Here is a 14,670-nt window from a genome sequence, read left to right on the forward strand (position 1 = left end):
GGTGCCTCAGGTCACTTATCGGCAGAGTTAAAACAGCTTTGTAACACCTGCCCGAGCCAGGCAGAGGTCGAGGGCCAGAGAGAGGCACGCCTGTGGGTACAGCTGAGAAGAGGCTGTCCTGACTGAAGAACTGTATCCTGAGCATTCCTGAACCTGAATGGTAACTTGTTTCTTCCCTAATAGACCCCATAATCATGAGTTTGGTCTGTGAGTTCTATGTAGCCATTGCAATGAATTATTGAACTCAGCAGAGAAGAAGAGAGTGCTGTGAGAGGGACAGTTAGTGTCAGAATTGGTAAAGATGGTAGAGAGAGGAGACATATCTGACCTCTACCTCATAGGAATCAGCCTTGGGCTGTTGATCTTGATTCTCCTTCCCCTTGTGAAGTTAGAGGAGGTCAGACGTCTCTACCAGGCAATTTTTACAAGAGCCCATCATGAACCGCTTGCGCAACCCAGGCTCCTATGATATAGTTATAAGGCAGAATTAACAAGTCTTATTGACTGAATGTGAGGGGGTAAGAGGAGGAATAGTCAGGGATAGACCTACCAAAAAGAGAATCAGATTTTGGTTTTGTTTGTTTGCTTTGAGAGAGGTAAACAGGGCTGGAGGATTGAATTAAGTTTTGGATAAATTCAATTTAAAGAGATATCCAGGTAGAGCTGTTCAATTAGCAGTCAAAGCAGGGATGAAGACGGAGTTGGGAGCCATCAGCATAATTGAAATCATGGCAAAGATTGATATTGACTAGGGGCAAATAAGTCAACCAGTCTGAGAAGTTGGCCAAGGACAGAACGCCAACATTAAAGGGATGGGCAGAATGTTAAAAATTCACAAGGAAGCAGCAGCAGCCTGAGAATAGGAGAAAAACTGGAAAATGTGGCTAACACTAAATGGCAGGTGTTTGTTCTTTTTGCTTATGTGAGTTTTTTGCAGTCTGTATAGTGAGTTTGGGCAATGTCCGACCGCATATACGTTTGTGGTCCCCTAAGGTTATAATAGAGTTATAGTATTAACCTACTTAACCCATAATGTACCTTGCCAGATACATTAGCTGAAATACAGTACTATACGTGTACAGTTATCGTGGCTATTTAGTCAATACAGGTACACTCAGGAGCAGACTACCCAATAAGCAAGGTAAGCACGGGCTTACTTGTGCATGTTTACTAATCTGTAGTGAACAATTTCACAATCTTCACATCTTTGATGTGGTGGAAAACATGTGAAATTGTTCACTACAGATTAGTAAGCACAAGTAAGCTCATGCTTACCTTGCTTACTGGGGTATCTGTCCCTGTCTGAGATGAACATTTGAAAAGAGGCTTTGATTCTGTAGGAAGGTGCTGTGAGGTTGAGAGACAGACAGATGCCAGCCATACCTAGAAGGAGACTCTCTGATGTGGTGAAAAATGTGAATTGTGCACTGCAGAGGATCTGGTAAGCAAGGTAAGCCCCATGCCTACCTTGCCTATTGGATAATCTGCCCCTGGGTATACTGCAGTATCCCAAATAGCTTTGCTAAGTACAGGCAGTCCCTGGGTTAAGATCCTACTTACTACAACCTGTAGTTACAAATCAACTCCCCTAAAGCCTATTATATCACAAATTCGAGATACATACAATGGTTTGTAATAACAAATAGGTGCTACTCTGTGACGCACATCAAAACACTATTTTTATTACTGTATTATTATATTTAAGATGTTTTAGTGTATCTGGAAGTGTTTCTTTAATGTTTTTACGCATATAAAGGTACACTATAAAGTCACGCATCGCATAACGTCAGTTTGGCCAACGTCCCACCACATGTACCCACCACATACACACGTCAGTAGTCCCATAACTTTTTTTTTTAAAAAAAAGGAAAGCAGCTCTCTTTTTGTTTTTTATTTTTCACTAATGGTTTTAAAGACACCAAACTCAGACTCCTGCAGCACTGGACCACGAGTGGGACACAGGCAGGTGAGGCAGAGGACGTGACTCTAGGCGCAGGCTCTAGGGCTTTGTATGGCGAGCAGGGAGGCAGCGGGGCTAGGGGCCAGGATGCTCCTGCTCCTCAGGTGGGCGGAACAGAGAACAGGGCTGGGCGGGCGCCACTCCCTCCTCGCTCGCTTCCTCTTGCTGCGCTGCTCCCACCACGGGCCTCGCAGCCTCCTCTGCCCATTCCTCTGGATTCCGCCGGCAGCTCCAGCAGAAGCAGCAGCGGCAGTAGCGCCAGACGAGGATGACCAGAAGCAGGCTCCCATAAGGTTTTAGTATAATAGGCTTTCGGAGGGTTGATTCCTAACTATGGGTTGTACGCAAGTCAGACGTCCTTAACCCGCAGACTGTCTGTATATAATACGGTGTTCGCACAACGGTCAAATCACATAATGTCCTATTTCACAGAACGTATTGTGGACGTTAAGTGATGCATGACTGTATACTATATACTAAGACAAACATTTGACTAACTGATGTTAGGTATGAACCGTACCTAACAGCTCCAACTTACATACAAATTCGAATTAAAAACATTTAGGAATGGAACTCGTTCATAGTCTGGGGACTGCCTGTATATAATATGGTGTCTGCATAACATCCAAATTACATAACGTCCTATTTCATAGAACATATCGTGGACATTAAGCGATGCATGACTTTATTTTTTAATAAGAAAATGGTATAATATTTAAATGAGTAATATTAAATAAAGGAGCCCTGGTGGCACAGTGGTTAAGCACTCGCCTGCTAATCAAAAGGTCTGCAGTTCGAGCCCACCAGCTGCTCTCTGGGAGAAAGATGCAGCAGAAAGATTTACAGCCTTGGAAACTCTATGGGGCAGTTCCTACTCTGTCTTATAGGGTTGCTATGAGTCAGAATTTGACTTGACGGCAATGCGTTGGGTTAAATATTAAATAACTTACATCCATATATTTATCCATTTATATATGTAAAAGTGGGACAAAGTTTAATGATTTTCTGACCTATCCCAAAGGCATTTATAATTCTCATTCCCTTTAAATGTAACTCAATATAGCTGGAGTATTAGTGTCTATAACCAATGTTGTTTTTTTTTCCCCCCAAGCCATTTTTAAAGTGCCCACCCTCATTACTACTGCAAACCATCTGGAACTACTTAACACTGCCAGGCTGCTGGGATTTCTGTTTCCCCCTTGGGAAGTCCAACCAAGACTATATGAATAACTGAGGAGACAAGTGCTCTGGAAATGTGATGACATATAGCTCTAATAAATACTTCAGAGTATTTGTTTCTTCTGAATTAAAACAAATAGATTTAGCCCCAGTATAGTATGAAAAAATCAAACACACAGTGACCCATGTAACCTAAACAAGTTACCTCATATTCACATCTGCTGTAAGATCAGTTACAAATTTTTTTATTTGCAAATCATTTCAAAACTGCATTTCACCTCCGCCTTCCAAAGAGATTCTCTCATTAATCTCAGAAATCCTAACATTATATCCTTAGAAAACATTTATTTTAATTTCTTAGGGGGAATTTTAAGTTAAGAGAAAGGAATAAAACAGGTCATTTTTATACTAGCAACTGAAGATTCCAAATCATTGGAATTTTTTTATTGACAATAGACTAATAACTAAGCATTCAGTAAAACAGTTCTAAAGTATTACATGTATTTATCATTGATTTTTGAAGTTTAATAAAATTGTTTAAATGGTCCTTAAAAGTTATTTATAGTCCACAACAGAGGTCTTTCGCATCTAAGGCAATTTTTGCCATTTTCAAATTGTTAATTATTTTTCTTTTAAAATGTTGTATGTTGTTTTCATCTAGTCTCACAAAGGAATACCTAAGTAGATGTTTCCCATTTTGAAGCCTAAAGGTGAAAATTTTATCCCAAATATTGATCCTAAAAACTTTAAAGTTGATAATTATAACTCTATATTCTGTTCATTTAAACCTTGATCTTTTACTTATCTAACCAACTGCTAATCTCAAGCTAGTCCTGAGCTTTGAGCTTACCAAAATGAAGAATGATACACATATCTGCTGTTCCTATTCTAAAACTCTTTTGAGAGAAGCAAAATGTTGAGAAAAATGTCACTTATAATAGTTTTTTTTTTTAAGTAACATGTCAACTATTGTACACATAAAACTGTACTGAGAAGATAAACTCCTTTATTCTTCTTCTTCAGAGAACATCAGCCTGTTTAGCATTTACTTACTGTATATTCCTAAAATATTGCATTTGCAAAGCTGGCAGATATATATATTTCTAAAATACTGACAGAAAAAGACACTAGAGACTTAGGAAATTGGTATTAAATGCAGTGTTATTTTCTTCTTTCTTTAGTTCCTATCAAGTAGTTCAGGTAACTTCATTTAAGAATTTTTATCACCATTTGACAGGCATCACAGAGTTTTTAACGATTGTTAAGAATTCCCAAAATAAACAGAGTAGAGGGGTACTGAAGAAAAAAAATCACTTTACGCAAACAAGCAATTCCAACATATTCCTAGTCAGAATTATTTCAAAGTATTTCCTAGGAAATTTAAGAAACCAGGGTTTCAAATATGTCAGGGAAATGTTTGAGGTTGGGAAATTATATTAAAAAATGTTGGTACCATTTTATTTCTGTCATTTCTGAATCTATATCTGTAGTTTTCTCATCTATAAAATGAAGTGTTTGGGCAGAAAAATGATCTATCCCTACTGTGTCTTCCAATATTGATTCTTGTGTATAAATCATATGATTTTTTAAAAATAAATAACAAAGTAAAAACTAAAAAGGTTGAAACTGTTTAAAAAAAAAAAAAAACACCTGTTAAGGACTTTGAAGCTACTTTACATAGACAAGCCCACCATTTTACATCTGCCAAAAATAGATTTCTAGCTTCTGCACAAAGTTTAAATGAGGTCTCTGATTTAAGATGAAATAATGTTTTCCAAATTTAATTTTTCTTGTTTTACTTCAAATCCAAACTCTGTTTTCAATTTAGATGCCCATTTTTCATTTGAATCCTTTTTCTAGTCTATACATGTATCAACATTAATCTTGCTTCCCTTCCATCCGGAAAAACACACATTACTACCATCATTATCTTTGTATAGGTTTCACTTTTAAAACCTTGAATGCCAAATGTTCAGGACTGTTCTAAACTATTTACTCTCTTTTTGGGGGCCTTTTCCAATATTTAAATGTGTGTATCTTTAATTCTGCAGATGTATTTGTAAAGGTAAGAATTAACTGTCAAAATAGAACTAGTTTGATGCTGGGATAAATTTCTTCACTTTGGTACACATTTCCATTTTATTTTAAGCAGAATTTTTTTAAAGAATATTTTTAAAATGATACTTCATAAGCCCTTGTCTATACTAGTTTACAAAAACCAGAAATACTCTAAAATATTAATACTGTTTATCTCTGAGTGATCGTATTAAGCTCCACTTTATTTTTTTACATTTCTCAAAAAGAAAGTATTACCTTGGTAATCAGACAGTATTTTAAAATTAAATTTTAAATAGCTTATAAAGTATAGGACATCAACACAGTCCACCTGTACAGCAGATGTCTTAAATGTTTTTTCCCTAATGATAAGCTGCTGCTTTGACAGGAAAAATGATTTGGTCAGGTGTCTATCACGTTGACTGAAGATAAAACAGCTTTATTTTCCAGGCTTTTCTCTTATTTAGCCTTTTGAGAAAATCCAAGAATTGAGCTTAAATTTAATTGCAGTAAATCTTGCAGTAGTAAACTTGTGTGGGGCCAGAGTAACACATTTCATTACAGCTATCATCAGCTGAATGCCAAAAGACTCCCAGGTTTCCCAATGTTTTCACGGACCTGTTAATATGCTCCTCTGTCATTATTTCAGAACAATTCCATTTAGAAAGAAACACAACTGTAAACCGTTTCTATTTCAAGCCCATAAAAACCAGAACTGCGAAGAAAGGCAAAGCCTTGACCTTTCTATTTTAGACTTTCATCTGTGTAGCTAAGCCATCTGCTTTCTCTCCCCCCGACCCCATCTACCTAATGAACTGAAAATACTGCACATAATGGCAATTTTATCAAACCAGTCTGACTTCTCCACTTTAACGAATTATGACTCCCTGTCCTTCATCTGAAGGCTGGCTTGTAAAATTCTGCATTTGCTTCCCTCCCAATTCCTTCCCACCACCACCCCCTCTCCCACTCAATTGTCAAATTTCTTTAAGACACTAGGCTCCCGTGTATTAAGCCGTCTAAAGAGTTCTTCACTTTCAACATGGAGCGCCTGACAGAATCTACTCCGTTCTCTCCTAGTCAGGATACCCGGCCGGTATTAATTGTTGCGGCGGTTACGCAGAAGGCATCTCGCAGCTCAGTCTAGGAGTCGAGTCTCTCCGCCTCCAAACAACTAGGGACCCAGACGGAGAAAAGAGACCCGGGTGGGAGGCCACCTCCGGGAGGAAGAACGGAGCTGGGAAGAAGAGGGAGCTCAAGACTGGGAGAAAGGCCCTTACTAGACAAGAAGAGGAAAGGATGTGTGAGGTGGAGCGAGAGGGGAGAAGGGGCCGGGGGCCCGGGGAGCGGCTCCCCGCCGGGCAGAAGCGCCGGGGCCGAGCGCGCGGGGGCCGAGCGCCGCGGATCGCCGGAGTCCGAGCCGCTGGGGCGCTCTCACCCGGACGCGGGTGTGGGGGTGAGGAGCGGGAAAGAGAGCAGTTTGAGGGGCCGCGGGAGCCGCGTCCGAGGCCGGCGCGGCGGGGACAACGGGCCCACCCCCAGCCGAGCCCCGCTACTTAACTATTTGTAGAGCTGCTGCAGGCACAGGTCCAGGCTCTCCCCCTCCACCTCCTCGCGGGTTATGCGCTCCGACAGCGGCCGCGGGAGCGGAGGCAGCGGCGGCAGCTGGGGCTGCGGCGGTGGCGGCGGCGGCACCGCCGACTGCCCCGAGGCGGCCACCGCTGCCTCCTCCTCGCCCTCCGCCGCCGCCACCGCCTCCTCCTCCACCGCCTCCTCCTCGGACTCTGGGTCTTGCTCCGGCTCCTGCTCCCCTTCTTCCGTCGCAGCCAGCGTCGCCGCCTCCTCCCCGGGTTCCTCGACCAAAGCCTCGGTCGCCTCAGCAGCTACCAGATCGGGCTCGAGCTCGGGCTCCGACTCGGGTTCAGGTTCCGGCTCCGGCTCGCCGCCACCACACGGTCCGCGAAACTCGCCCAGGAATAGCTCTAGAAAGCGCCGGTAAGTTTTCTCCTCAGGGCTGCAGCCGGCCATTGCTGCTCATGCCCCGGGCTGACCGGGGAGGGGGGAGGGAGAAAGACCAGAAAGGGAGGAAGGCTGTTCTCGAGGCTCGGGTTCCCGCAAGGGCGGTTAACGGTCGGACCGGCACCAGCGATCAGCACTAGGTTGCCTGGAGAGGGCTCCCGCAGGCGTGCGCGCGGCCGAGCGCTGACGTGCGCGGCCCGGGGGCGGGGGCGGAGCGCGCCGCCCCCCGCACCGCCCCTCTCGAGTCTGGAGGGAAAGTTGGTGGCGGGCGCGCGCAGGGTCCAGTGGCGGCCCACCCTCTAGCCTTACTGAGAGCTCAACCTACGCTGCCTAGAGACTGTCGCATGGCAACTGTCTTAATTAAGCATATCAGGGTCCCTCCCGTCGAGTCTGAGGAGTCATAAAGACGCTCCGCTCGCCGGCTATACAACTCTGAATATCTTTACGTGGATACCCTAGCCTCAAGTGGATGAGTGGACTAAGACATCTCCAAGTCTGGCTGTTGTGTCCCACTTGATTGAATTTACTTCAGGTTTCTTTATCTGCTCTTCCCTTGCCTTTGTTGTTGTTAGTTGCTGTCCATTCGGAGTCATGACAACCTTATGTATTAACAGACTAAACGTTGACGGGTCCTGTGACATCCTCATGCTCTTTGATATGTCTGAGCCCCTTGTTTCAGCTATTGTGTCAACCCATCTCACTGATGGTTTCGTTTTCACTGACCCTCTACTTTACCACACATGATGTCCTTTTCTAGTGATTGAGCTTTCCTGATGGTGTGTCCAAAGTAAGGAAGATGAAATCTCGCCATCGCTGTGAACAACTTTTGTTCTTGATGACACTCATTGAGTAAGTAGTTTGGGAGGAGAGGCACATCAAGCACCTACCAAGTGGTAGGTTCCTTTGATTCGGTGAAGAAAATGGTGTTGTCCTCATTTTTCAAAAGAGGAAACTGAGGCTTGAAGATATTAACTTACTTGGTTCAAGGTCTCAAAGCCACTAGCCATGGTGTTGGAATTAGAACCCAGATCATAAGCTTCCAAAGCCTTCTACTCTTTATCCTTTATTCCTCTCTGTCTCTGAACATTCAACAGTGTAATCCATCTTATAATGCTTTATTTTTATAGGGCTTTATACTTTACAAGTTATTTTCACTCCTTTAATTCTTACCACAGCCCCTTAAGGTAGAGGACATTACCATTATGATTCCATTTTATAGATGAGGAAATTGAGCTTCAAAGACATGGTGACTTTTCTCAAGGTCACACAGAAGTGATGCAACAAGGACTTAATCCAAAGTCTTCTCACTGAAAATCCATTAGTTTTCCGGTACACCAAGACTCCCCTCTTTAGTGTCAGCATAATGTATATTATATTTTATTGCATAATATGCATTTTTTCTACATTTTGTTTGCTCCTCTTCTCCATTCCCCCGCCAAGCCTCTTTCTTTCTTAGACTGAAACTGAAACGATTTTAAATGATTCTAATTTTCTTACCAAACTACCACACAAACCTATTATTTTCAAGCCTCACTGAGATGGATGGGGGAGGGAGAAGCTGTGTTGTTACACAGCTGTATAGAAGATAGCATCATTACTACATACTGCCATGTCCATGGCAACATATAATTCAGCAAAAACATAGTGATTCTTTCTCTACTTTGAAACACATGTTCTCACAAATTATCCACCCATCCTTTTCATTTATTGTTTCTGGCTTTCAGTTGGAGTTAGGGTCTGACATACTGTTTCCAGTCAGTAATTAGTGGCAGAAGAGGGACTCTCCCTGCCAACTGTTTTCATATAATACTGTACTCTAAATCCCTGCCCTGATACTGTTATTTTAAGATTAAGTGGGTTGAGCTCACTAATGTACATTATGGCATCACGTAAAATAGAGTTCCATTCTCTCTCCTAGCTTGAGATTCAATAATACATGATAGAAAGTTGCACGTGAGTCCTCTATAACTATTTTTGTCTCAAAGGTAAACGGAAAGACCCAATAAATTAAGTCTGTTTCCAGACAAGCAAAATATATTTATACGTATTTTGTTTAAAACATCACCAGTGTAGAGCAATTTCTGTATGAGATGCCAAGAAAGTCTTTAAACCCATTTGTCTTTGTTTTCAACCCACCTGTTCATTTCCATTTCAGAATGTCTAGAAAAGATTGATGAAACCTTTTCGTCTACAAACCTAAATGTCCACAGTTTTACATTCCAACAACTGTTTAATATCTCAAAATTAGACAAGATGACATTTAGTTCAAGAGTACATAACTGTCAACTGTAACAATTCACATCAAGCTACACCTTCCTACTTTGTAATGTAGTTGCCTCCTTCATCTAGATGACATTTACTTGTGACATTAATTTATGACTCAACCCACATATCAAAGGGAAGTGATATATGTTGGGGAAACATTACTACTAAGAGTAAAAGAAAAAGCCCACACCTCTATGTTACTATAAATGAGAGAAGTGTTTCCTAGATTAATAAAGATATTCCTTCACAAAAGATCAATATGGATCCTTTTACATCCATTTGACACAGAGTAGCTTTGCCAGAAGGTTGCTGACAGCAGAGCTGGGATCTCAGAGCAGCTGTGTAGGATGATTTTGCCATTGTTAAGAAGTCTTTGTAGTCATTATTTTGCATTACCTTGCTTTCCTTTTCAATTCGTCTCCTTTTACACTTCCTTAATGCCCTTTCTTACTATCTATTAAAAAAAAACCTGAGCTATGAGAAGCATAACATGTATCAAAGGTATTTAAATAAAAATCTCATAAGAATTGTTCTCTCTAACCCTTAGCTCTTTGAAGGAAAGGCACAATGTCCTTTCATTGGCATTCATGGTAACAATAATATTTATAAGGTTAAAAAGAATTGTTTGATTTAGGCAGTTTCTTATCATATGACCCAGCAATTCTTCTCCCAGGTATTTACCCATAAGAAATGAAAACCTATGGCTACACAGAAAAACAAATAAAAACAACCCTTGTACACAAACGTTCACAGAAGTTTTATTCATAATAGGCTCAAACCTGGAAACAATAGGTGAATGGATAAACAAATTGCGGTGTATTCATATAATAGACTACTACTCAGCAATAAACAGAAATGAACTATTGATAAACACAATATAGATGAATCTCAAAAACATCCTGAGTGAAAAACATCCAGACAAAAGAGTACGTACTGTGTGATTCCATTTATATGAAATTCTAGAATAGGCAAAACTAATCTCTAGTGACAAAAAGCAGATCAGTGGTTGCTTAGGGCTGAGGTGGGAATGGGGAATTCATGGCAAAGGGGTAAGAACTATGTGGGGTGATGAAAATGTTCTGACTGGGTGGTTATATGTTTATTTGACAAAAAGTATAAAAGTGTACATTTAAAATAAGTGCTTTTCATTATATACAATCATACCTCAATAAAATTGATTGTACATGTTAAAAAAAAAAATTGATTACTCTTTCAGTCCTTGGCCTGTTTGCTCTTCATTCTTTCTCCTCCCTTGCTCTGCTCTGTGTTGTAAAGGGGTTGACCATTTCAGGCTCCATTCACCAGGCTTCTGTGACAATTGATTCCAGCTGATGGCCAGTGGGAGGCATTGTCAGGAAACTGGAAGGTAGGAGGAAAGGAGAAAAACCAAGAGTATTTCTTTCCCCTCCCTTACCTCAGTCCTGATACTCGTTGCGTCTCCTTTTATCTTTGTTCCTCCTGAACACTATATCAACTATAAGTCCAGCTTTTACCAATGACCTCAGCCCCTGTACTCCAGAAATATCATCCTGTATTTGTCCAGCTTCCAGCTTCCTGCTTTCCAGTCTTGCCTCACTTTCCTTTTGGCTTATTTAGCTCTTCCATCACTTGTATAACCAATTCCCTATATATTAAATTCCCCGTTTTCTTAAGTGGATCCTAACTGATAAAGGAAAAAAAAAAGGTTCTTTGTGATCCGATAGCTATAACAAACAACACTTTAAAAGAACTATAAACTGTGGCTTGCTTAGCAGCCCATATACTAAAATTGGAATGATACAGAGAAGATTAGCAAGGCCGCTATGCAAGGATGACACACAAATTCATGAAGTCCCATATTTTTCACATCTTTTAGGAGTTATTTTGTGTAAAAATATATAAAAACTATTATTATTTTTTAAAAAGAACTATAAACTGAAGTTAAAGAAAATTTAGGACTCTGAAAGTGTTACTGGAACACTGAGTTTCTTTAAAGTGCAGTTAGCACTAAATCATTACTTAGAATTAAAAGTTAAGAATAGAATATTTATATATACGCTAAATAGTTGCTGCTAGTAACTAAGAAAAATCTATAATTGCTCAATTATCTCCAGTTAATATTAGCTTGGCTGTGCAAGTCTAGGATATTCTGTCTATTCTACAGTATGCCTGTTTTATCACTTTACAAGCAAAAATAGTAATGCTATTTCAAAAAAAAAATTGTTTTGGTATTGCTAATTATAAAAAATTAAAGCTGATACCATATCTTATACAGTAATATATAAATGAATCTTTGAACATTATTTCAGATATTTACATAAAATATTGGCATTTTATATTTTTGAGAAAAGGATCCCTGGTGGCACAACATTTAAGAGCTTGGCTGCTAACCGAAAAGTTGGTATTCATTCCCACCCAACAGCTCCATGGGAGAAAGAGCTAGTGGTCTGCTCCCATAAAGATTACAGCCTAGAAAACCCTATGAGGCAGATCTACTCTGTCACATGGTGTCACTATGAGTCAAAATCAACTCAATAGCACCTAACAACAACAATAACATAGTAATAAAAATAAAGTATATATAGCTCAGATCTAAAAGCCTACCAATCAATGCCTCGGGAAATGTTTAAGGCTAGGCCTAATGACAAATGTTAAGTTGCAAGTGTAAAAATTTGTGCTTTTTTCATTCATATTTTTAAAATTTAATGGAAAGGTAACTAATATGCAAGTAGTTTTTAAGATACTAATTTGAATTTGTTGCCAAACTGACTACTAGGGAGCAATAAGAATAGCTGACAACTGACAGAACTGAGCACAGGAATGTTTTCAAACAAATAAAAGGACTTCCTCGTTTCTTCTAGATATACCCTAGCTACATCTTCATCCCAGATCAATAATATAATTTTAAAATCATCTCCATTTGCTGCCAAAAATATTATTGCTGTATTAATTTTTTCTTTCTATTGCTGGCTAATATGGTCTATTGCAGCAATAGTCCAAAGCTGTCAAAATTAAAATTCTCATCAGGTAATAACAGGCCTACAAACACTGTATCTCATCCTAGTTTTAAGAAGCAAAGGAGTCCCCAAAACAGGTTCTAACCTTTTTTTCTTAATGTTTAAGCCATTAAAAATAACAGTCTTCGTTTTTATCTATTATAGTTCTTTGAGGAAACAAAATTATGTTTGAACTTATTATAAATGCTTATGAAAGAGGAAGAGAGCAGGTCTTGATGGCAATTTCTGATGATGGTACTATAAATGGCTAACATGTGGTATGTTCCTTCTATAATGAATGGTTTTTCTAAAATGAATTGACTCTAGTTTAAAAAAAAATCCACTTCAACATTTTGCTACTAGTTTTCACTTTTAAAGAAAAAAGTGTTTTATGGTGTTAAAAATTTTCCTTTATTATTCCCTAAATTTAATTCCTTTTATATATTTACTTGGAATGAATACATGCAAGGGTTTAGAGTGACAGCAAGCATGTCCTATTCTAGTGAGTATATGCCCATTCTCCATTCTGGGGCATTTATCAAAAAACCCAGCTGCTTTTTTAAATGAAAATAAAACAGGCAACTAAATATGAAAACTCTTCACAAAGGTGTGTTCTATACTCAGATAGTACTGAATACTTTATTCTCAGTTGAGTGTGGAGCTGATGGAATTGAGCCATAATGACATTTGTGACTAGAGGGGAAGATGGAAATGATTCCATTAACCTAGAGTGCTGTAACATATGGTAATCATAGGTGGTAGAATAGCTATGTCGGACAAGGGTAGAAGTAAGCCATGTGGCACAGACATTATCAATTACCACACGTGGTAACCATGCTGACATAATGCATCTTCTCCAGAAAGGAAATGACTTGGGCATATGAAGTGGTTTGCTATGAAAGAGTGATCTATAAATGACATATGTGGCACCAACATAGTACACATAGTTTCCAGTAATCCTGCAAGCTGAGGACTATTAAGATTTGATGAACCTCCATATCCCTAATAAATAACAGTAAATAAATTGCAGTTATTTACACAAAGGCAATAAGTCAAATTATCTGTGCAGAACAAACCTGAGTACTTCAAATATAAAATATTTACCTTCCAATATCCTTTTTTAAATTGTCCCATAAAATTCTGGAATTTTTTCATTTCTGGAAATGAATGTCATGACTCTTTAAGGTATAAACCTTATTGGCAAAAGTTCAAGATTAGATCTAGGCTATACTGGGAGATGAAATTACAATTATTTGTTCCAAGGTTGACAAAAAATATTAAATTGGAAAGCAACATGAAAATTTAATATACAAACATTCTTTCAGATGAGTGTAGGATGAATTGGAGAAGAGAGACCAAAGGCTGGAAGACCAGCTGGGCAATGGGAGATAAGAATACAGAAAACAATGGTGTCAGTGGGACTGAAGATGAACAGAAAGATCAGAAATTCTAAGAAGGCACATGAAGACACAACTTGGGAAGAGCCAGCAACCCACCCAGTAGCCTCCCAGGTGGCTGTTACCATCATATACTGCTGCAAACAAACTACTCCAAAACTTAGTGGCTTAAAACAAAAACCATTTTATTTCACACCTCTGTAGGTTGACTGAGCAAAGTGGTTCTCACTTTTTGATCTCATGAGTTTACAGTCACATTAGCAGTTGGGGATTGAGTCATCTGAAGGTTCATCTGGGTTGGACATCCAAGATGGCTCACTCACTGTGATCGTTAATGTTGTGTGTCACCTTGGCTGGGCCATGATTCTCAGTGGTTTGGCTGTTATGTTGTAGCTTGGCAGTTGTATGACGACGTAATCACTTCTGTGATGAGATTTGATATGATGTGATCACCTCCATGATGGTATCTGCTGTGAGTAGCCAATCAGTTGAAAGGTAATTTCCTTGGGCTCGTGGCCTGCATCAAAAATAAGTGGACATTCTGGCAAGGCTTGTGAGCTTTCGCTTGCTCTGGATTCTGCAGCTGGCTCCTGTTCGTCTGACCTCTGGTTCTTGGGACTTGAGCTAGCAGCTTACCTGTGGGCTTGCCTGCCAGTCTTGGGATTTGCCGGTCTTCGCAGCCTGTGAGCAAGAGCCCTGCTCTCTGACCTGCCAATCTTGAGTTCGCCAGCCCCTGTGGCTACATGAGTCAGGAAAAACCTCTATCCTGACCCACGGACTTAGGACGTTCCAGCCTCTACAACCATGTGAGCCATTTCCT

The 14,670-nt window shown here is 40.0% G+C and overlaps 1 protein-coding gene and 1 non-coding gene across 2 annotated transcripts in view; one reads left to right on the forward strand and one right to left on the reverse strand.

Moving 5' to 3' along the window:
* PPM1E (protein phosphatase, Mg2+/Mn2+ dependent 1E) overlaps positions 1–7,222 on the reverse strand; it is a 211,952-nt gene extending 204,730 nt beyond the window's left edge. Inside the window, exon 1 of the mRNA XM_004377867.3 lies at positions 6,756–7,222. Within this exon, the coding sequence (XP_004377924.1) occupies positions 6,756–7,222 (467 nt within the window). The remainder of the gene's footprint in view (positions 1–6,755) is intronic.
* A 3,995-nt stretch (positions 7,223–11,217) lies between these two features.
* LOC111820885 (U6 spliceosomal RNA) lies at positions 11,218–11,321 on the forward strand. The gene has a single exon (XR_002824378.1). It is a non-coding gene; the product is annotated as a U6 spliceosomal RNA (small nuclear RNA).
* Positions 11,322–14,670: the final 3,349 nt, after the last annotated feature.

The sequence above is a fragment of the Trichechus manatus genome, unplaced genomic scaffold (genome assembly GCF_000243295.1).
Source record: "Trichechus manatus latirostris isolate Lorelei unplaced genomic scaffold, TriManLat1.0 scaffold00054, whole genome shotgun sequence".
NCBI classification, from domain to species: domain Eukaryota; kingdom Metazoa; phylum Chordata; class Mammalia; order Sirenia; family Trichechidae; genus Trichechus; species Trichechus manatus.